Here is a 23,841-nt window from a genome sequence, read left to right on the forward strand (position 1 = left end):
CTAAAATCCAAGGTCTCCAAGGATTCCAATCTATCAAGGCCTTGAATCTCTGTTAGTTTCTTGCACATGAGAACATCTAAATTCTTCAAGTTTCTCAAGTTGGAGAGATCTTGTAATCTTTCCAAAGACGAGCACACCTGAAGCTCCAAGGACTCCAAGGATTCCAATTTATCGAGGCCTTGAATCTCCATTAGTTTTTCACAGATGAAAGCATTTAAACGCTTCAAGTTTCTCAAGTTGGAGAGATCCAGTAATCTTTCCATAGACGGACACCCCATAAAATTCAAGGTCTCCAAGGTGTCCAATCTATTGAGGCCTTGAATCTCCGTTAGTTTCACGCACCATCTAGCTTCTAAACGCTTCAAGTTTGTCAAGTTGGAGAGATATGGTAATCTTTCCATAGACTGGCACGCAAAAACCAAGGTTTCCAAGGAGTTCAGTCCCTCAAGGTCCTCAATCTCAGATAACAAAGAGAAATGTTCGAGTCTAATTCTTGGGACTAAATTCCTTGAGTCTTTTCAAGTTGGATATTTTCCCGATTTTCCTTAATGATCCACAGTCCTTTATTGTCAACAGCTCCAAGGAATCCAATCCCACAAGTCCCTCAATTTCGAGTAAACTCTCACAGCTCTCTATTTCTAATACCAAAAGTTTTTTCAAGACAGACAATTTTGGTATTTTGCTTAAGAGTGTGCACCACTTTATTGTCAACAGCTCCAGAGAGTCCAGTCCCTCAAGGCACATGATTTCAGATAACATTGAGAAATGTTCGAGTCTTAATTCCTTCAGTTTTCTCAAGCCCGATATTTTCCCAATTTTTCTTAATGATATGCAGTTCATCATCGTCAACAGAGCAAGGGAGTCCAACCTTTCGAGACCTTCAATCTTTGCTAAGCTCCAACAATTATCAAGATTTAATCTCTCTAAACTTCTCAACCCTACCAATGCTGGTATCTTCACCAGATTCTCACAACCATCAAGGCACAGTACCTCTAAATTTGTCAGGTTTGAAAGCCTTGGGAGTGATTTCAAAGATCTGCATCTCAGAGCATTAAAATATTTCGAAGTAGAAGGAAGTTCTGGGAGCGATTCTAGTTCGTTGCAGAACCGTAAATCAAGTGTTTCGAGCAAGGAAAGGTTAGAAACTGTCACAGGTAGGCTTTGTAAATCGTTTCTACCTAGTCTTAAGATTTTCAAAGAGGGTAGATACCCTATGGTATCCGGAATTCCCCCATCCTTGATACAACAAAAGCTGGCATCAAAAGTCTCCAGTTTTTCCAAAAGACATATGGAATCAGGTATCTTGTCAAGTCCTTGGCATTGATGTAAGTTGAGATTTTTGATAGACCTCAACTCCCCGATGCCATATGGGAGATCCCTTAGTTTTGTGCAGTCCCTCATATTCAATGTGACTAGCTTCTCAAGGTAATTGAAAGATTCATCCATTTCAGCCAGATTTTCACAGTTTTCAAGAATCAAGACCTCCAAGCGACGATTTGCTAGTTTTGGAGTCTTTAACAGGTGTTGACACCCTGTCAGATTCAGAACTTTTAGATTCTTTGCCACCTGCATGCAAAAAAGCAAAAACAAAAAACCATAACTTATCAGACAAATTTTTTTTTAAAATAAGTTTATGATTGATTACAAAAAAAAAAAAAAAGAGAGAAAGAAATTTCTTAGAGACCTTAATGTGCTCCCAACCCCTCCAGTAACTTGTAACAAAACTATATGACAGATCAAGGACAACCAGGTTGACTGGATGAAAATTCATTAGCGTGAATTCCAGAGGGCATCCTTTCCATCTCAACCATATCAGTTCCGAAAAAGAAAGCACAGAGTCTGGAACAAAGTGTGCATAATCAACTTGGAGTAACTTAAGTTCACTCATTTTAGTAAATCCTTCGCTCTTCAAATAGCATTGGTTACTAGAACTACCTCCAAAGTCAATGCAGAGCCCTTCAACTTTATCCGTTCCCTAAAACAAAGAAATTTAAATAAGTACACAAAAAACTTTGACAAGTACGAAATATTTCTCATGTTCACGGTGTTGGGTCAAATCTTGTGCTCTATGGATCACTTGTCAAATATTGGGCTTGGTGACCCAACATTGTAAAGGACCCCAACCAATCTTATTCTGAAATTTTAACCCAAAATGAGCATGTTATTTATATGCTCATACTGGGCTGAAACTTCACCATTGAATAATGAGTGCTTGATACTCTATAATGTGGACACCACCATGCCTACCACTACTGTGCGGCAACAAGTTCACCAACCTCTTATGACATTTCGGTTTAAAAAAAAAGAGAGACAATATTCATATATCAAATTTATGAAACTTTAAAGAATGAACATATGTGTTATAGGTATTAGGACTATCAATCTTTCTCTCTTAATGGCAACTGCTTTCAGTGAAAATATATGGTTTGCTTATGCTTAAAAACATTAACAATAATTGGAAGAATAAAATAAAGTGTACTGACCATTTGTAGGGAACCTATCTTTTCTTTCTCCAATATATGCAAGGCTTCCTCATGAGACCACAACCTACTACGCCTTCCCGGAACCTTGAGGTTTTCTCAACGAATGATTTCCTTTCCAAGATCTTTAAGTAGATCATGCATCTTTAGTTCATTATTTTCACCAATCTTCACCAAAAACCTTTGGCAGAGAACCTTAATTCCTTCGTTAGGGTAAAACTTACGTTGTGTCCATATCAAACATGCAATATTTTTATCCATTCCATTGAAAAAGCATGCGATATCAAGAAATATTTCTTTCTCAAAATCCTTTAACCCATCATAACTTATTTTCAACTTTTCCAAAACTTCATCATCATGGGAATGATTATGCAACATCTCCAGTGTTTCTTGCCATACTGATTTTTCCATGCCCAATAAAGATGAACCTATAACCTTAAGAGCCAAGGGAAGCCCTCCAGTTTTCTTAACTATGTCTTTTGAGAGATCTAGATACTCCTCTGGTGGTTGGTCCTTTTTGAAGGCACACCTGGAAAATAGTTGAAGAGATTGATTTGGATCCATTTCAGGGGGCTCATATTTCCCATCCACTTCATGATGAACAAAGATACTCTCATCTCTCGTTGTGATTATAATCCTACTTCCCAAACCAACCCAATCACATTCCCCGACTAATGCATCTAATTGAGATTATTACATCATCAAGAACAATAAGAACTTTCTTACCGTGAAGTCTTTCTTTGATCATTTTAATTCCTCTACCTTCATTAGGGAAGTTGAATTTTGCTCCTTTCAATACATCATGGAGAAGTTGCTCTTGTAAACGGATAAGTGAGATAAGAGAAGTCTCTCGAACATTTTCAACAAAACTACATCCTTCCAAGTGATGTGAAATTTCATTGTAGACAACCCTGGCGATAGTTGTCTTGCCAATCCCACCTAGCCCCCACACTCCCACGATCTTTACATCATCTGGTTTAATGTTTAATAAGTTTCTCACTTTTTCTACATGAGACTGGATTCCAAGTAGGTCATCAGAAACAATTAGCGAATCTTTTTCCAATTCACTGGAAACTGTTGCAACAACTAATCGTACTAATGCTTTTTCATTCCTATCCAATTCAAATCAACAAGAAATAAGTAGTTGGCGAGAAGAGAAATTATACAAAAAGAGAAAGGAACCATAAATGTAACACCCCACATTTGTCATATGATTATTGTAATATTATTTTGGATGGTTATAAGTATTTTATTGCTCTTGTGAATATTTTATTATTATTTACATCACCATAGGAGTAGTTTGATGTTATTTAGCTTATTTCATATGAATTTGTTTGTATTATATTATCATTTAGTATGCAATGGCATAATTGTAATTATTCTCACGGTCGAATGCATAGGCATTTGAATTATTTAATATGTTATATATTTTTTAATTATTTTATATTATTTTAATGTGAGATGTAATATTTTATAATTATAATGTCATGTACATTATTTTATTATTATTGATGTTGTGATAGTTTGATATAATACATTCATGTATACATATAGTGTATAGTATATGGTTTCATTTTATATCTTATGCACTATGTGAATAGTACATCATATACATGTTTTATATAGTGTAACTGGGGATTAATTTATTAAGATAACATGGGATTAGTGGAGGCTATGTGGCAGCATCATGTATGAGATTATAAGTGGTGGCATTTTAAGGCCAGCCACCTAGCAACTCTTAATGAGGTGTCAAGAGTTCTAATAATTAGGTTTTAATGTGGCTTTGACCATGCTAATGTTGGATATATGTGTCCATCAAATCTGGTTCAATTCGGTTCGACCCGGTTTATTATTAAACATTTCATATACTTTTGTTTAATATGACCACACATAATATAAACTTTTTGAGCAATGTATGTCCATAAGTTTTACTTTAAATTGGTAGTCACGACTAGGGTTTGGGCTGGGCAACTTTTATCATATGGTTGTCGCATTGGGTATATCTAGACATGTTGATGTCTGGGTACGACTGCGAGTACACCCATGAGTGTGTATTGGCCAAGAATCTTATTTTATCGATTCCTTCATGTATTACTAATTTACCACCAGATGTAGATTTGGGATAGACATGTGTCACCAAGACCCTGTACCTGAGAGGGCTTTGTCATTGCATGACGAGAACATATTCTTTGGTTCACCAATGATTGCGGTTCAAGAGAGCTAAAGCTGGTATTCTGGGAATGCATAAATATTATGTGAGTGAAAGAGTCACTCAAAATGGTCTCCACTGCTCAGTTGAGGAACATCAAGGGGAGTTAGTCTGTGGTTGGTCGGATGAGAATCAGGATCATGTACCGTTTTGTAAATGATTTTGCAGAACATATTTTCACATAAAATAATATATTATATTTATTATTTTGATTAAATTGTTTAATCATGTTTTGCGGATTTCGATCATGTACACAGACGCTCCGATACGAACATCTACCATGGAATGGGGTTTGGCAGTACTTGTGTACATGCCCTAGATTCCATGATGGTGATGTTGTTAGTAAAGGCCTGAAGGGTTAGTGCATAATTGTTATGCATGAGTATTTCTGGGATTTTCTAATTAATGATTAATTTGTTTAATCTTAAATGGGCTTGATGCAATATTTAATTATAGGTCCATTATGGATAACATTTTAATTATTTTATTTTCCTTTTAGATTCTGCTTCTTCACTAATTAGAAGTCCAGCAGGGTTTTAAGTCAAATAAGAGAGAGCGTGTCAGACTCTCACTAGGAGTGTATTCTATTTAAACACACCACTAGGGGGCGCAAAACACTGAAGCCTAGACGAATTTTCTGCCCCCCCCCCCCCCCACTCTGAAAAATTCGCCCTCTGTTTCTCTCTCTCTCTCTCTCTCTCTCTCTCTCTCTCTCTCTTCTCCCTTGTTACTTGTTTGGGTTTTGGAAGCCTTATGTTTTTGGATTGGATCCAGTTGTTTGTGGAGAAGAAATTTTGGTTTGGCTTGAAGATCTTCTACTGCATCAAGGAGATTCAAGTTGGGACTTTCTTGAAAAACTAATTAAGGGAAGAACCACTATTTGGAGGAGGAGCAAAACTTGAGGCTCTACATGTTAGCAGATCTTGATGTTTATTTTATGCATTAAGGGTTATTAATTATTTGATAAGCATGGGATGTGAAAGAAATCCGAATCAATCTATTTTCCGTTGCGCATTCGGGTGTAGGATGGATCCCTTTTTCCGTGGGATGGAAAAGAGATGTTTTTTTCTATTCTTGTTGATCCCATAATTTTTATGGGATAAGAAAAGAGAGGGTTTGACAAAAAATTTATACGAAACCCTAATTGGGCTACAATAAGGTTCCCATGGGCAATCATGGTGTGATCCAGATTTTTCAGTATTTGTGAATCCAAGAGATGATCCCACTATTCCTAGAGCAAATCACGGTTAGTTGTTAGTTAAGGGATAAAAGAATGAATTAAATAAAGGCAGAAGTTTTTATGCACGGCCGAGCACATGCACGACCTATATTAATTATTGTTATATGGGCATTTATGCACATTCAAATTGACCATAAAACCCCCCACACTCCTAGAATTGCTAAGAAGGGCAAAACGTTGGATTCCTGCTGGAGTTTTTGAGACTTGGAGAAAAGAAGAAGAAGTTGGAAGACGAGAACAAAGACGGGAACTATCAATTGAATGTGGAATTGAGTGGCAGTGTGCAAATAGTGGCTGAAATCATAGAGAAAAGAAGAGGGAATTGATGCTGGATTTTCAATTGAAAGATTATTGGGCTACTTCAGAAATTGAATATGGAAATTGAAGTTCTATGAACCTAAAATTGGATTACTAAGGTGAGTGAGTGATACATTTCAATTTTGTGTTTGGATTTAAAGTATTTATGTTATTTGATGGAGCTGTGAAGTCATGTGAAACTGGAAATTTGAAATTTAGTTGTTGCTACATTTTTTTGGGAAAATTATGGGTACACTCCCTTTATTTTGCTTTAAATGCAAATTGACCCAAGGTTTCAGAAAATGAAAGAGTATACCCCTTGTACTTTCAAAACCATGCTAAACTAACAGTCCGTTAGCAAGTAAACGTTAAGTGATGACGTGGTTTTAAACCGGACACGAAATGACTAATTTACCCTTAGATACCCACTAACCTAAGGAGTGGGTATCTAAGGGTAAAATAGCCATTTCGTGTCCGATTTAAAGCCACGTCATCACTTAACGTTTACTTGCTAACGGACTGTTAGTTTAACATGGTTTTGAAAGCACAGGGGGTATACTCTTTCATTTTTTGAAACCTTGGGTCAATTTGCATTTAAGGCAAAGTACAGGAGTGCATGTGTAATTTCTTTTTTCAGTAGAACACTACCATGATTTACTATGAGAAAACACCTGTTGGAAAAAGTCCCAGTGGAGAGTAGAAAGTACAAGAGGAAGGGGGGAGGGGGATTAGCCACCATACATTGGAAAGCAATAGGTTTGAAGCCTAACAGCAAGTTGGTGAGCCTCAACACTTTAATTTGCAAGGAACAAATTTGAAAAGAACAGAAGAGAATTGGGGCAATAAAGCCCTAACGTCATCTAAAATGACATATGTAGTCCAATCTACTATAGAAGACGCTCTCAATAAGGAAGATATAATAGCTTGGCAATCTGAGTGAAAAATGATTTGCTGCAGCTCCATGCGACTAGCAAGAAGAACACCATCTCTAAGGGCTTCGGCCTCCATAGCAGAAGAAGAAAACCTGGCGCTAAAAGAGCTTTGGCCAGGAATAAAATGACCTGTGCTATTTTGTAAAACAACTCCATGCTCACCAACACGGCGAACGGATGACCAAGCTCCATCTAAAGATAAAACTACTTGAGACGGACCAAGGATTAATTCATTGTGTTAAATAGACAGTTTGTCAGCTACGGCTATGCAAACTTGGATTTCTAGACTGACAAAGATGAAAAATAAATAAATAATATACATCCCTTCCAATCTACTGCTAACAATCCATTTTCACAATCCTAAAATATGCCTCAGGGAAAAATGTTCCAAAAACATAAAAGGTTGGTTAATCCAATATTCTTATTTTATTTTCCTTTCTCTGAATGCTTTTACTATCCCTACTTGTTTGTTTGTCAGGTAACATAAATTTGTAAGGAAAATCGGGAATATTAAGAAGAAAAAAAAATAGCATAGGGAGTGTTGGATTTACCCTCCATCGATGTCATTCAAAACCCATCCCTTCAATCCCCCAACCTCTGTCAGAGCCATTTTCCACTCGTCAATGATTTTCTGATCGAAACGTTTGTTGTGTTCCTGAAGGGCCTCCGCGTAGCTCCCAGTGTGGTAACGGACGTCCGAGGGATCAACATCGTAGAAGATGGGCAGGACAAGTTGATTCATGGTTTTCCCGCATTCAACAATCTTGACGAGCTCGTTGAGACACCATTTGCTTGACGCGTAGTTCTTGGAGAAGATGGGGATCGAGATTCTCGACTTCTGGATCGCAGAGAGTAGCTCTGGGCAGATCTCCTCCCCAATGCGGAGTTGAACGTCGTCCATGAAAGTGTGAATTCCAGCGGCATCTAGGGCATTGTAGAGGTTGCCGGTAAAGGTGCTGGTACGGCTATCTATACCCCTGAAGTTCAGGAATACTTCATAACTCCAAACAGATAAGGACACAGATCCGGTTGCCATTGAGAAGTAGTCTTATCGCGACTCTGAAAGACGAAAGTTTCTTTGGTTCTAAGCAAAATCTTAACTCTTCGTTTGCAGAGCCTGATTAAGCAACAATCTTGAAAGCTGCTTGATTCGACAAATGGGGGGATGAAATGTTTCGATCAAAATTTGTTGGATTGATTTGACGTCAAAACTCAAGTCATTATTTTCGTTGCCAATTTTTTCTTTGTCCAGAGCACATCCAACGCTGGCATGATACACACCTTAGCACACATCGCGATGCACGCGGAGGTGATGATCTGTTTCTTGTCAAGTTCACCAATGTCGATGATATGCATGTCGTCTCCCAGCCCCGGGTGTATCCCAGGGACTTACTTGCGAATAAAATCATGGAATCCGAATGTTCTGGCTGAGAAGGTGCTTTTCAAGTTCGCTGTCTCTTGGGTTCAGGTGAGAAGTCCTTTTTCACGTTGGTTGTCTCTTGGGTTGGGCAAACATCCTCCCACTTAAGGATATCAACGGATTTTTGAAAATTTGTATTTTATCCGCGTTTATATTGATTTAGGAGAATTTGAATTCTTTACGAAATTACGAGCATGAGAATCCTCTGATCAATTCTTATTCAATTTGTTTAGCAGTCTTATGGTAATAAAATGTTTGAAATATATCTTTGTATCTGTTTTTTTTTTCAATCAAGTTTTTTTTTTATTTTATAATTTTATAAATTAAGATAATATGATTCTTTTAAAAGATTTTCTATTAGTTTTTATATATTGTTTTGTACATTGTAATACATGAAATCACATATCTATTAAAATAACTATAGGGTTTATGACAAATGCCCCCCTAATGTGCTCATTTGTCCAAATACCCTCTTACAACTTTTCTAATTGCAAACTCCCCATACTTTCAAAACATTGTAGCACTTTGGTCCCTGTCGTTAATTTGGAATGTTAGATGTTAGTTTTAGGATATCTAATGACCAAAATGTTCTTATGATAAAAATCCACCAAAATTTAAAAATAAAATGACCAAAGTGCCCTCATCTTCTCCAAATGGTTTAGGGTTTGAAAATGAAAATCAAACCCTAAACCATTTGGGAAAGATGAATCCTAAAATCAAACCTCTAAAATTGAAGTTGCAGTGAAGAAATTTGTGGGTTAGGGCGTATCGATCAACATGAACATTATCTCTAAGAGCACATCCATATCACATGTTCAGTTCTAACCTAACTCAAACTCCACATGTGACACATTCGATATCCCTAGCCATCTAACCCAGCCTCATCTCATCATATATATTGCACGCGGTATTACAAGTTACAACTAGGCGTATCATTGTCGAACTCAACTTCTTCATATCATATATATGCGGTGTTCAAGCAGGACATAGATTGACTAGTTCACTTCAATCTTGTACGATATATATTCTTCAATTGGAGAACGCTGAAGAATAACAACGAACTACCAATTCTGATAGCAATAAACAAAACAGTTGTAATATTGGAGAGCTTTCACCGCAATTGGATTGGAAGAAATGTTGGGATCTAATCCGAACTTGATCCATTGAACACTTATCAGAATCCAACCGTGCCCAAGACTCCCAAGTTCCAATCGTTGGTATGGGGTCCTATTTTACAGTCATACATACGGATTGCATTTATGTATGATGTAAATCTAAAAAGACTAAAAGATAGAGAAGGTTCAAAGTTACACGGAGAGAGAGAGAGAGAGAGAGAGAGAGAGAGAGAGAGAGAGAGAGAGGTATGCAAGGTGTGACATCCATCATTTTCGTCACCAGAACAAATAATAATCAGTGACCCTAACAAGTAACGACTAACAACAGCTCTTTCTTCACTGCAGCTTCGATTTTGGAGGTTTGATTTTCAGTTTTGGAAGTTTGATTTTATGGTTCATCTTCCCCAATGGTTTAGGGTTTTTGATTTTCAGTTTCAACCCCTAAACCATTTGCAGAAGATGAGGGCCTTTTAGTCGTTTTATTTTTAAAATTTGGTGGGTTTTTATCAGAAAGGCATTTTGGTCATTTTATTTTTAAATTTTAGTGGGTTTTTATTAGAAGGGCATTTTGGTCATTAGATACCCTGAAACTAACATCTAACGTTAACGGTAGGAGCCAAAGTGCTACGCTGTTTTGAAAGTAGAGGGGAATGTGCAATTAGAAAAGTTGTAAAGGGGCATTTGGACAAATAGACATTTTCATGAGGCATATGTCATAGTCCAATTTCACACGTCTGATAAATTGTATTTATTTATTTTTAGTTAAAACACGTTTTAAATTGTATTTTTTTTTTGTTACTTTCCGAATTCATCTCAATGAAGCAACAAAAAAACATAAGAAAAAACAAAAATAACATTAAACATGTCTTACGTTTACATTCAAAATATAGTATTTTTTTAAATTAAAACCTTGATTCACAATAAATTAATTATAAAGGTTTATGATGGCCCACATATCAAATATTAATATATTTTCATTTTCCCTATATTTTTTTCTTTCAAATTTTAATATTTAAAACCTATACCGTGTGTGTTTGCTTCTTTGTTGTTCTGGAAATGTTTGACCATATTTTTTACCATTTGTTCAAATTCTGAGCCCTTATAAAAACATCGAATTAAATAAAGTTTTTTTTTTTTTTTTGCTATTTTAGTTTTAATGGTTTGGATGGGTCACTTATGAAATTTCAAAGTCAATTCAATCATCCTCTCAATGTATGAGAATTGGTTTTGATCCTGAATATACCATCCATCTTGTGTTCTTGTTCAGATCAAGGGGTACATTAAGTATTGCATTAACTTTAGGCATTGTGTCTTTTTTCCTTCTGGACCTTAACATTAGTGGCATTCCATGTGAAGGAAAAAAAAATTTTGGGAATCCTTAGGGGCAGGAATGTATACGATCATTCAGAATTTCAGATCCTGGTGCTGTTTTAGTTGTAGTTTGTCTAGAAATCCAGGGTAATGCAGAAAGAAAATTTTCCCAAAATAAGATATGTGAGAGTTCATTTGAAGTAATTAATTGCAAGAGTTTTCTTTTAGTATCCTATCAATTATTAGTCTTCTGTCAGGGTACTAGACTGAATTGTAAGCCTTACTTTGTTTCTGATCTCTATGTTAAGCTGTTACATTAAGATTTTCCCTTTCTTGATGTCAGTTACCAAAGTTGAGACAATTTTGAGTTCCAAAAGATGACAGGCTTAGCTCAAAATGTGAAAACTCTAAAACGTTTCATGGTTAGTTTAAGGAACAAGAATATTTAACAATCCTAAACCCAGTGCTCCCTTGGGTGTGATGAAATAACTTTCAGGCCATGAGGAAGGTGGATAGAGTGACGCTCAAAACGAGGTTTTTTTTTAACACATTTTGATTGTTTGGTTGGCTCAAAAGCTGGAAATTCCTGGCATGAGCATCATCAAATTTGACGGTTCATTTAAACCACATTGGCTCACCTTGGATGTGCTTTTGCTCTTCAAAAACTTTTTCAATCCTTAGGTAACTTTAATCTTCTTAGAAGTGAATCATGCCCACAAGTCTCCTGTACTCGACTTTTCTTCCAATTTACAAGGGTTACAAGATTGTATTGTTTCAGGAGAGTCAATGCCAGTTTTGCTACAAATGAAACCGTTAAGTGAACATAAGAAAGAAAGCCTAGAAACCCATAATTGAAGATCATCTTTCTACTTTTGAATTTCACTTTAAGCAAATATCAATGGAGATTGAATCCTTGAAGAAACAAAACAGAGTGGTGATTCTCATGGTGTTTTTCTCAGTCTAAAGCATTAACTTAAGCCAATTCACTTGGGATTTTCTTCCTCTCCTGATCTCTTATATTCCGGTACAGTTTTAACTAGTAGGTTCTCCTTCATTTGTTCCCTTCTTGTTGTAGACACAAAGGTCTTTGAGAAGATCTTTCACAAATTGCTGCAAAGACAAGAACATTTGTGAATCATAGTCTAAGCAAATAAAAAAAAAAACCCTTGATTAATATGCATTTCACTCTCAACAGATATTCTGCTATTGTCACTAACCAAAAAAATATATTAATATAATTAAAGAGGTGGTTCCAAATAAGACATAGGCATCTAGGATCCAAATTCTTTAGCCTTTACTGGTCAAAATAGTTGTAAAGGAAGCAAAATTGGGATTATCTTGAAGTTAAGAAACCCCAAATCAAGTTTTTTGGAGTCATTGAAAATCTCATCATGCCATGCAAAAGCATTTTAGATGATCCAAGGAAACAGTATGATTAGAACCATTCGGCCTTGATAAGTTAATCATGGCAGCCTATCTCATTGTGCCATGTGGAATAATAATGTGGCTATTCTGATTATTAAATATAGCTAATCCTTACCTTGGATTAGCCACTTCGAACTTTAGAGTCTAATTTAATCAAATATGCTCCTTGCATTGGCATGTATGTATGATACTTCTACCACTATTATGCATTCTCTTATGATCCTGATTTTCAAACCTCTATTTTGCCACTTGGCAAACTCTGTTTGGGATGAAATATTACATGTAAGCATGGGACCTTGGGGTCTAGCGTCCACAAAAGTTGGGCCTCATCAGATCTCCCATATAACAACTATTTGGGCTGCCTAGATAAGCTTATCAAAGCAGGTCATTCTGATAAGTTTGGAGCAAAGACATACCCCATACCATGAGATGACGATTAGTCAACAGTGTGAAAAATGGCTCAGGATTAGCTATTCCTAAGATATATATCATCCAGCAATATCAAGAGAAATTTATATAATCATAATCGAAACCCAAAAATATTCCATTGAGTCACTTAGGCACAAACCATCACCATGTTTACCTCCTATACTTCCCACTACCCAGTAGCATCCTTTTAAAAGTTTCTGAAGTCATTCCAACCCTTTACTAGACACTACAAAAACCCTACTCAAGAAATCAAACCTATACACAAATAAACGGACTCATGAGTCTGTAAGGCCAACCCTTTCCCTTATCAGTTTTAATACTAGAGACCTCCAATTCCCCTGAATCACCATTTACTTCTCATAACCAAATTTTCTCAAAAAGTCCTAAGAGATCTTGCCCTATAGATTGTTTTCTAAACCTACTATCACAATCTTGCATGGTGGCTAAGCTGGTCACTGCTCTACATATGGGGCATACAGGTCTAATCTCCTATTTTTCATTAATCTCAATCCAAATCTTTACACACCACTTCTTCCCAAGACATTTTCGGTCCACCCATCATTCTCTTAGACATCGGAACTGTAGTATAGCATATTATGCAAAGAAAGTTTTCCACCACTGTGTATAGGATATGCTCATTCTGCAAACCTTAACAACTCTGAAATTTTTTTTTTTTCCTCCAGATATTCCACATGATGGCCTTCTACATGGAGCTCCATAGCTTCTTTCCTCAATCTCGTAAGGAAACACCGTTCTCATCAAGCAAAGTAGTAACTGTGCATCTCTATAAACAGAGTAAAGAAGATTCAATCACGTAAATTTTATCAATGATCTAATCAACAGGGCTCAGTAATATGCCTTCAAGAAATAAAACTATGAAGACATCATACTGCAATATGAAGAAAACTATGTATAATCATAGTCAAAATCCATAGATCTTCCATGAAGCCACTTGGGCACCAACCATGACCATGTTTACCCTCCTAAACTTTCCACTACCCAGTAGCTTCCTTTTAAAAATTTCTGAAGTCATTCCAACCCTTTAATAGACACACTACTAACACCCGACTCAAGAAAACAACCTATACACCAAGAAACAGACTCATGAGTTTGTAAGGCCAACCCTTTTCCTGACCAGTTTAATACTAGAGACCTTCAATCCCTTTGAATCACCATGTACTTCGCTTACCCAATTTTCTAAACCCACGATTAAAATCTTGCATGGTGGTTAAGTTGGTCACTGACCTACATAAGGGGCATGTATATAGGTCATTCCTTCTATTTATCATTAATCTCAATTCTCAAGAGATATGGAACTTCTATTCTGTTGAAGACACAAGTGGCTTATCCTCCTCCAAGAGTAGAGTCCTTTTATGTGGTGCTTGTTCGAACAAGATTCTCATGGTGTATCATCCACAATGAAGAAAGCATGTATCACACTTCTATACCCAGTGACTTGGTAAAGGATATATTTGTCATTCAATAAACCAACGAATTATTCAGAAGACGAAGAACAATTGAAGAAAGATGCCCAATTACACGAGGAGCTATTTGAGCATATTCAAAATCACCCTAAACTCAACCCAGCCTCATCTCATCTAAATAGGCCAAATACCATAATCATCTATTGCCAATTCAACCGTTATATTTTCTGTTAACCCAAAATCATCCATATCTTTTCGTACTTCTTCCCAAGTCACTTTCGGTCTACCTGTCATTCTTTTAGACCCTAGGAACTGTACTACTCGTCATTCTTTAAGACCCTTGGAACTATAGTATATCACATTATACATAGAAAGTTTTCCACCTGTGTATATGATATGCTTATTCTGCAAAGCCTTAAGAACTCTGATATTTTTTTCCCCCAAAAGAAGCCACATGATGGCCTTCTGCATTAAGCTCCATAGATTCTTTCCTCTACCTCTTAAGGAAACACCATTCTCATCAAGCAAAGAAGGAAATGTGCATCTCTAAAGATAGCAAGTTAGCTTGGAGTACTAAAATGACAAAAGAAGATCCCAAACATTTACATTTTATCAATGATCTGATCAATAGGGCTCAATAAACTGCCGTCAAGAAATAAAACCAGATAGGAACACAAAGGACACCACTGATGTTTGAAAAGCAAGCATCAATTTTATTTCTTTCTTTATTTATTTTTTTAAAAAAAACTAAGCCAAAAATTGGGAGAATGGAAAACATACTACAGGCTGGTCCGTCTCTTGGATCATTTGCCTCTGTGTCCAATCTGATTGTCTCGCAAATATCTTTAACATATTCTCTCCCCTTTCTCCAAGGTCTTGTTCTTTTCACCTCTGATCCTTCACTGGCACAGTTTTCTTATCCTACCACAAGAACAGACAAAATCTCTGCATAATCTGGGGAAACTTGACATGTGAATAGGGGACCTTGGGATCTATATGTCAACAAATTTTCAGCCCCATCTTAGTTTCCATGAAACAGAATCAGGGCCATGGTTACAACTAGAAGCTCCCATACACACACCAAAAAAAACAAAAAAAAAAACAAAGGATCTACTCCGGATTGTGAAAGGAGTCCTTATATGTATAGAGATGCTCTGATTGATTTTTTTACCTGCAGATCAAATGATATGAACAGAGGTTGTTGTATTTCAGGAAGGTCACTTGGGCAGCCAATTGAACGAATGTGAGCTCTGTGCCAATGGGTTTCTTCCCGTTGCTGTCCTCGAAATCAAAACCTCAAGTAGAGTGGACTCCGATTTCGTTAAAAACACAATACTCCTTCATGCTGTTAGGATTAATTGATATTATCTTCCAAAGTAAATGAAATAATTAAAAGAAAAACAAATGTGAATCATTACAATAAAGGTTGAGAGAGAGAGAGAAGTACCTGGAAGGCCTAATAAAGCTCATCCTCATCCTGAGATATGAATCTTTATTTAGTTCAATGGTGAGGATTTCCTTGCACTATATCTAACGGCGGAGATGTCAATAGGAAACAAAAACCAGAGACCTGTTCAAACCTCACGATCCGAGAGACCAAAAACTGAAGCGAGAACCTCAAATTCAAGCTCCCCTCATTCTCCTTTCCCCCTGGGTTTGGCTCTACATCTGAAGCAGAAGTCCCTGTTTCCAGATCACTTTCGCTCCCTTCTTCCCCTGGTCATTTGTTCCATCTTCAAGAGCTGCACCTTCTCTGGTTCACAGAGAAGAACAAGAGCCCTCCTCTCTAGAGCTGAGACTCATTCTTCCCCACCTCAATCGAAGGTGGCAGACACTTCAAATCCTCTTGGAGACGATGATTCCCACATGACTGCTTCCTGCCCACACTTCAACTCAAAATTGTTCACTCAGGTCATGCCCTGATCCTGTCAACCCAGGTGAATGGGTGATCCAGAATGCCAAGTCAAAATTACCAAATTAATTGTTTGACAGACTGCACCCCAAAATTATTCATGAACTCTTTAAGGATCTGTTGAGGCCTTCAAACTTCGTTAGCTTTCCAAGTAAATATAATTCAAATTTCTCAAGTTGGAGAGATCTGGTAATCTTTCCATAGATGAGCACCCGCAAAGATCCAAGGATTCCAAGGATTCCAATCTATCCAGGCCTTGAATCTCTGTTAGTTTTTTGCACTCGTGAGCATCTAAATGCTTCAAGTTTCTCAAGTTGGAGAGATCTGGTAATCTTTCCATGGACAAGCACCCCGCAAGATCCAAGGTCTCCAAGGAGTCCAATCTATCGAGACCTTGAATCTCCATTAGTTCCTCGCACCTGCTAGCTTCTAAAAACTTCAAGTTTCTCAAGTTGGCGAGATCTGGTAATCTTTTCATAGACAAGCACCCCGAAAGATCCAAGGACTCCAAGGATTCCAATCTATCTAGGCCTTGAATCTCCGTTAGTTTCTCGCACCAGCTAGCGTTGAAATACTTCAAGTTTCTCAAGTTGGAGAGATCTGGTAATCTTTTCATAGACCGGCACCCCATAAAATCCAAGGTCTCCAAGGAGTCCAATCTATCGAGGCCTTGAATCTCCTTTAGTTTCTCGCACCCGCTAACTTCTAAACGCTTCAAGTTTCTCAAGTTAGAGAGATCTGGTAATTTTTCCATTAACGGACAATTACGCAGGTTCAGTAGTTCCAAAGGAGTCAAATTCTCGAGGCCTACAATCCAACATAAATTATTACAACTCAGGATTTCTAATTCCCTTAGCCTTTTCAAGTCAGACAGTTCCGATATTTGTATTAATGATGCACAGCTCTTTATTCTCAACAGCTCCAGGAAATCCAATCCCACAAGGCCCTCAATCTCGACTATATTTGGACAGCACTCCATTACTACTACCCTTAAGTATTTTAAGAAAGACAATTTCGGCATTTTATGTAATTCCATGTTATACCGTATTGTCAATCGCTCCAGGGAGTCTAGTTCCTCAAAGCCCTCAATTGTTGATAACATTGGGTTGTCCATGACACTTAATTCCTGCAGTTTTCTTAAGCTGGATAGTTTCCCAATTTTCCTTAATGATTTACAGTTTTCCATCATCAACAGCTCCAGGGAGTCCAGTCCCTCAAGGCCCTCAATCTCAGATAACATTGAATAATCCTTGGGTCTTAATTCCTTCAGTTTTTTTAAGTTAGATATTTTCCCCATTTTCCATAATGATCCACAGTCCTTTATTGTCAACAGCTCCAAGGAATCCAATCCCACAAGTCCAACAATCGCGAGTAAGTTCTTGCAGCTCTCTATTTCTAATACCCGAAGTTTTTTCATATCAGACAATTTTGGTATTTTCCATAATGATCTGCAGTCCTTTATTGTTAACTGCTCCAGGGAATCCAATCCCATAAGTCCCTCAATCTTGAGTAAGTTCTCGCAGCTCTCCATTTCTAATACCCGAAGTTTTTTCAAGTCAGACAATTTTGGTATTTTTCTTAATTGTGTGCACCCCTTTATTGTCAACAGCTCCAGAGAGTCCAGTTCCTCAAGGCACTTAATCTCGTATAACATTGAGTAATCTGTGACTATTAATTCTTTCAGTTTTCTCAAGCCGGATATTTTCCCAATTTTTCTTAATGATCTACAGTTCTTCATCATCAACAGCTCTAGGGAGTCCAACCTTTCGATGCCTTCAATCTCTGCTAAGCTCTGACAATTATCAAGATTTAATCTCTTTAAATTTCTCAACCCTATCAATGCTGGTATCTCCACCAGATTCTCGCAGTCATCAAGGCATAGTACCTCTAAATTTGTCAGGTTTGAAAGCCTTGGGAGCAATTTCAAAGATCTGCATCTCAGAGCATTAAAATATTTCAAACTAGAAGGAAGTTCTGGGAGTGATTCTAGTTCGTTGCAGAACCGTAAATCAAGTGTTTGGAGCACAGGAAGGCTAGAAACTGTCACGGGTAGGCTTTGGAAATTGTTTCCACCTAGTCTCAAGATTTTCAAAGAGGATAGCCACCCTATGGCATCTGGAATTCCCTCATCCTTGATACCACAGAAACTGGAATCAAAAGTCTCCAGGTTTTGCAAGAGACCTATGGAATCAGGTAACTTTTCAAGTCCTTTGCATAGATGTAAGTTGAAGTCTTTGATAGAACTCAACCCCCCGATGCCATACGGGAGATTCCTTAGTTCCGTGCATCCCCTCATATTCAATATGACTAGGCTCTCAAGGTCACAGATAGATTCGTCAGTTTCAGCCAAATTTTCACAGTTTTCAAGAATCAAGACTTCCAAGCGACAATTTTCTAGTTTAGGTGTCTTTACTAGGTGTTGACACCCTGTCAGATTCAAAACTTTTAGATTCTTTGCCACCTGCATGCAAAAAAGAGCAATAACTTATCAGAGTTTTTTTTTTTTCAAATAAGAAGTTTATGATTAATTACACCAAACAAAGAAGAAATTTCTTCGAGACCTTAATGTGCTTCCAACCCATCCAGTAATTTGTAAGAAGACTATATGACAGATCATGAACAACCAGGTTCATTGGATGAAATTTGGTTTGCGTAAATTCCAGAGGGCATCCTTTCCAACTAAGCCAAATCAGTGCTGAAAAAGAAGGCATGAAATCTGGAGCAAAGTGTGCATAATCAATTTGGAGTAACTTAAGCTCAGCCATTTTAGCAAATCCTTCACTCTTCAAATAGCGATGGTTACTTGAACTACCTCCAAAGTCAATACAAAGCCCTTCAACTTCTTCCGTTCCCTAAAGCAAAGAATTTTAAATAAGTACACAATAAACTTTAACAAGTACGAAAAATTTCTCATGTTCACTGTGTTTGGTCAAATCTTGTGCTGTATGGTTGTCAAACATTGGGCTTGGTGAGCCAACATTGTAAAGGACCCCAACCAATCTTATTTGTGAAATTTTAACCCAAAGTGAGCATGTTATATGGACCAATAGTGCATCCAAAGGCAGAAAAAACTGCAAAAATGCCACTGACTTCAGTGGCATTTTTGTAATTGTTACTTTGAACAATGTTTTATTTATATTCTCATGGAGGGCTGAAACTTCACCATTGAAATGAGTGCAGCATACTCTATAATATGGACCCCACCATGTCTACCACTACTGTCTGGCAACAAGTTCACCAACCTCCATGATATTTCGGTTTAAAAAAACAAAGAAGACAATACTCAGATCAAATTTATGAAACCTTAAAGAAAGAACATATGTGTTCTAGGTATGACTATCAAACTTTAACTCTTAATGGCAAGTACTTTCAGTAAAAATATATGGTTAGCTTGTGCTTAAAAACATTAATAATAATTGGAAGCATAAAATAAAGTGTATTGACCATTTATTGAGAACCTACCATATCTTTCTCCAATACATCCAAGGCTTCCTCATGAGACCACAACCTACTACGCCTTCCGGGCACCTTAAGGTTTTCTTCACGAATGATTTCCTTTCCAAGATCTCCAAGCAGATCATGCATCTTTAGTTCATTATTTTCACCAATCTTCAGCAAAGACTTTTGGCAGAGAACCTTAATTCCTTCTTCAGGGTAAAACCCGCGCTGTTGCCATATCAAACATGCAATATGTTTATCCATTCCATTGAAAAAGCATGCGATATCAAGAAATATTTGTTTCTCCAAATACGTTAACTCATCAAAACTTATTTTCAACTTTTCCAAAACTTCAGCATGAAGAAAATGATTTTGCAACATCTCCAGTGTAACTTGCCATTCTGATTTTTCCATGCCAAATAAAGATGAACCTATAACCTCAAGAGCCAAGGGAAGTCCTCCAGTTTCCTTAACTATGTCTTTTGAGAGATCTAGATACTCCTCCGGTGTTTGGTCCCTTTTGAAGGCACACCTGGAAAATAGTTGAAGAGATTGATTTGGATCCATTTCACAGGGCTCATATATCCCATCCACTTCATGATGAACTAAGATATGCTCATTTCTTGTTGTGATTATAATTCTACTTCCCAAACCAAACCAATCACGCTTCCCGACTAATGCATTTAATTGAGATTTTTCAACCACATCATCAAGAACAATAAGAACTTTCCTCATGCAAAGTCTTTCTTTGATCATTTCAATTCCCCTGTCTTTATTAGTGATGTTGAATCTTACTCCTTCCAATATTTCAGAAAGAAGTTGATTTTGCAAATCGATAAGTGAAGTATCTCGAACATTTTTAAGAAAACTACATCCTTCAAAGTGATTTGAAATTTCATTGTAAACGATCTTGGCTATAGTTGTCTTGCCAATCCCACCTAGCCCCCACACTCCCACAATCTTTACATCATCTGGTTTAATGTTCAATAAGTTTCTCACTTTTTCTAAATGAGATTGGATTCCAAGTAGGTCATCAGAAACAATCAGGGAATCTTTTTCCAATTCATTGGAAATTGTTGCAACAACTAATTTTACTGATGCTTCTTCATTCCTGTCCAATTCAAATCAACAAGAAATAAGTAGTTGGAGATAAGACAACTAAAAAAAAAAGAGAAGGGAACCATAAGATTTTACTTGGATGAAACAATATATAATTATTTGATGAGAGAACTTTTATTACAATTTTTATTTTCTTAATTTATTCTGCATGGAAATTTTGCAAATAGATCAGTTGGGCGCCAAAAAGTTTGGCTTGGTGCTGTAAATTAAAAAATATATCATATCGCCATATCGGTAAGAAAGGGAGGGTGAAGACAAAGAACAAACAAGATCTCACATTTTATGCACCTGAAAAAATATTAAATTGCCCATCAGATAAAAGTTCGGTATTTGTCTCCTCTTCGGCTTTTGCCTCATGCTTGTACATCTTAGCATAAGTGCAGTGCGATTCAAAGGCTCTAAATGGACTCTTTTCTACGAAGACCTTATTCAATTTCCCATCTTCCCCAAAATATTTAAAACATTGGTGAAGTGTAGAGGGGACCACCAAATTTTAATGGATCCAGGGTTGACTTAATAGTAGACTGTAGGATGTGTTGGTTTCAATGGCATAGCAGGTAACTTGAGACTTTAGGCTCCCTAGCTAGCACTTCTGTCAGATCTTTCCAATTGGTTTTCAGGTATTACCATCATACCTATGAGATAGTGATGTTGGTGCAGCTCATTTGGTTAGCAGGGATTTCGAAGAAGGCGAGTGCTTTCAACGGCATGACATTAACTGCCGATCCTGGATCAACATGCACATGGGGTAATGGTGCTATCGATTGAGAGTTGAAACTCCCTTCCCGGACCCATGAAGCTATCTATGTACTTGTCTGATCTCGGAAAACTGAGATCTTCCGGTCTGTGTATGTAGGAGCAGCTCAAACAAAGAAGAGTTTGGTCCAGTTTGAATTCAGGTCCGGCCCGCTGTTTGTTGCTAGGTCTGGGAATGGCGTCTGGAAGGTGCTACTATGCCTCCATTTAAGATTTTTGTCTTGTGTTTGATCAAGGCTGAAGGAATTGGTGTTTGATCCGATTGACACCTTGCGATGGGAAGCCCGTTTGGATCGTTTAGTTAATTTATTGCATCCACCACTACTGTTCTTCAAGTTTGAAGGTTCTATTTCAGCATGCTGCCATTAACAAGTACAAACCGTCCAAACCTGCAACTTGGATCTCCCCTTCCAGAAGATCATATGCAAGGTGATTTTCTAGATCTACCAAACCAGCCATCCAATTGAACTTAGATTTTCACCATACCTCCATTAACCCTAATTTGAGAAGTGGTTCAAATTTGACCTCCTGTGGCCTTATTTGAATATATTCTTATATTTCCCATTCTGTCCCTACCCCTATTAAAGCACAGTTTCAGTCCTTCAACCATAACGATTCTGATTTCATGCTCAGAATAAGTAGTTGATTTCAGGATATATCAATTCTGAAATTAGTAACCTAATCATATCTCTTAACCCTAGTTCCAGTACCCTCTTTACAATAATACCCTCACTCCTACCCCAACTAGGATTCCTCCATAACTTCAGATCTAGTCATCTAATTTAATTGTAACTTTCAGCATCTCTTCTTCCTATCCACACCCGACCTTCAAATTTTTAAGCCCAGTCAACCACCTGATTTCGTATTATCAAGATTTTCCCTAATCTGAACTATCCTTTGATGAAAAGATTCTAGTTTGATTCCTGGTTTGAGCATTCAAATCCTAGACTACATTACCTCCCTTACAACAACAACAACAACAACAACAAACTCAGCCTTATCCCAACTTAATGGGTCAGCTACATGTATCCAAACAAAACAAAGTAGAGTTCTGAATATATATATATATATATATACATATATACATATACATATATAAGGGGGAAAGAGATGAGAAAGGATAAGGAAAAGGAAAGACAAGGAGACTACATTACCTCCCTTCTTGTTACTTATAAAAAATTGACAGTATGTATGTGTATCACAAGATATGCTGTACTGTTGGTACATCAATTGTTTTACATCTTCAACCTCCACCCTTTAGTTTCTCATTGAAAAATTTTAACTTAATGAATCTCATATGACCCAACAAAAACAAAGCCAAAATTGCCACAATAAAGAGGACCGCTTGTGATACACCCACTTCCCACCTCCAAATAATCACAACAAACACAAATTCTCTCTTGCTTTTATTCTCTTCCATCCCTCCCTTCCCCTTCCCTTCCCTTCCTTTGTGAATAAATTGTTTTTGGAGGCATGAAGCTCCCTGAGCAAAGGCAAAGGAACTGACTAGGATGGGACTACTGATTCTCAAAGGAGGTCAATTGTGTGCGCAAGGATATCATCGGAGAAGTCATCATCAGAGAGATAAAGGAACTTGAGGCTGGAGCAATTGTTAACAAGAAGGATAGATCTGTTGATGTGTTTGCTCTATGGGTTGAAGAGGTAGAGTTGGTCAAAGGGAGGGGGGAATCAATGGGACTTAACAAGTCAAAAGTGTTGGAAACTAGGTGTACTTGTACTTTAGTTTTGGTTTGTGGGTTTTTCTGCTATTACTTATTTCTCCAGTCCTTATTTGTAATTCTCTAACAAGTAAGGGGTTAAGAGTAATTTCATAAACTCCTAACCATTCTTTATTATAAAATTAGAAGGCTACCTACGAGAGAACTATTCTGTTCTCTCACAGGCTGTTCTTCCTCTCTTCTCTTTTTCTTCTTCTTCTACTTTTGGTTTTATCAGTCAGATTCTGGTTTGCAACATGGTATCAGAGCTGTACTGATCAAACCAAGGGTTTTATTCAATTCTCTTCTGCTGAATACAACTCTCGGTTTCCAGATTTGGGTGGTGTGCAGCCATCGGTTGTTGCTTCTTGTATTTATGGAGTAGAGACTCCTTCCTTCATGAATAGGAGTGCTGTTATTGACAGTGGTTGAAGGTTGCTTACTGGTGTGAAGATTTCCCTGGGAGATCAATTTTTTTTTGTGAAGATCGAAACTCTGGTGTGCTCTGTTTTTTTTCCAGAAATTGATGAAGACTGTGGATCTGCTTGCAGCCTTGAGGTTGTATGAAAACTTAATCAGATTGACTGATTGAATTACAGTTTTTTTTTTTTCTGGT

At 37.2% G+C, this 23,841-nt stretch overlaps 3 protein-coding genes across 3 annotated transcripts in view; all 3 read right to left on the reverse strand.

Annotated features, from left to right (window-relative positions):
- The window catches only part of LOC122651417 (disease resistance protein RPV1-like), a 150,150-nt gene that overhangs the window by 120,358 nt on the left and 5,951 nt on the right, over window positions 1-23,841 (reverse strand). Inside the window, exons 2-4 of the mRNA XM_043844798.1 lie at window positions 19,657-20,743; window positions 1,685-1,975; window positions 1,084-1,566 (exon numbers count right to left, since the gene is read on the reverse strand). Of these exons, the coding sequence (XP_043700733.1) occupies window positions 1,084-1,566; window positions 1,685-1,975; window positions 19,657-20,743 (1,861 nt within the window). The remainder of the gene's footprint in view (window positions 1-1,083; window positions 1,567-1,684; window positions 1,976-19,656; window positions 20,744-23,841) is intronic.
- Window positions 536-18,981, reverse strand: LOC122651418 (probable disease resistance protein RPP1). Its single transcript, XM_043844799.1, has 6 exons — window positions 18,756-18,981; window positions 18,173-18,655; window positions 17,785-18,040; window positions 17,312-17,512; window positions 11,465-11,470; window positions 536-630 (listed from the first exon to the last, which is right to left on the reverse strand). Coding segments are annotated over exons 1-4 (945 nt in total). The 5' UTR covers window positions 18,960-18,981; the 3' UTR covers window positions 536-630; window positions 11,465-11,470; window positions 17,312-17,510.
- Window positions 2,563-3,267, reverse strand: LOC122651421 (disease resistance protein L6-like). Its single transcript, XM_043844802.1, has one exon. It carries the CDS (start codon window positions 3,042-3,044, stop codon window positions 2,580-2,582), a length of 465 nt encoding a protein of 154 aa, XP_043700737.1. The 5' UTR covers window positions 3,045-3,267; the 3' UTR covers window positions 2,563-2,579.

Source organism: Telopea speciosissima, chromosome 2 (assembly GCF_018873765.1).
Source record: "Telopea speciosissima isolate NSW1024214 ecotype Mountain lineage chromosome 2, Tspe_v1, whole genome shotgun sequence".
NCBI classification, from domain to species: domain Eukaryota; kingdom Viridiplantae; phylum Streptophyta; class Magnoliopsida; order Proteales; family Proteaceae; genus Telopea; species Telopea speciosissima.

Bases quoted from the DNA above. Each gene is read 5' to 3' on its own strand.
- LOC122651421 (XM_043844802.1), bottom strand. From the start codon at position 3,044: ATGGATCCAAATCAATCTCTTCAACTATTTTCCAGGTGTGCCTTCAAA.
- LOC122651418 (XM_043844799.1), bottom strand. From the start codon at position 18,959: ATGGCTGAGCTTAAGTTACTCCAAATTGATTATGCACACTTTGCTCCA. The intron at 18,656-18,755 runs GTCTCGAAGAAA...TTTTGCATGCAG, and splicing joins TGGGTTGGAAGCACATTAAG to GTGGCAAAGAATCTAAAAGT. The intron at 18,041-18,172 runs CCAGAACTTCCT...CTGGTGGAGATA, and splicing joins GCAACGAACTAGAATCACTC to CCAGCATTGATAGGGTTGAG.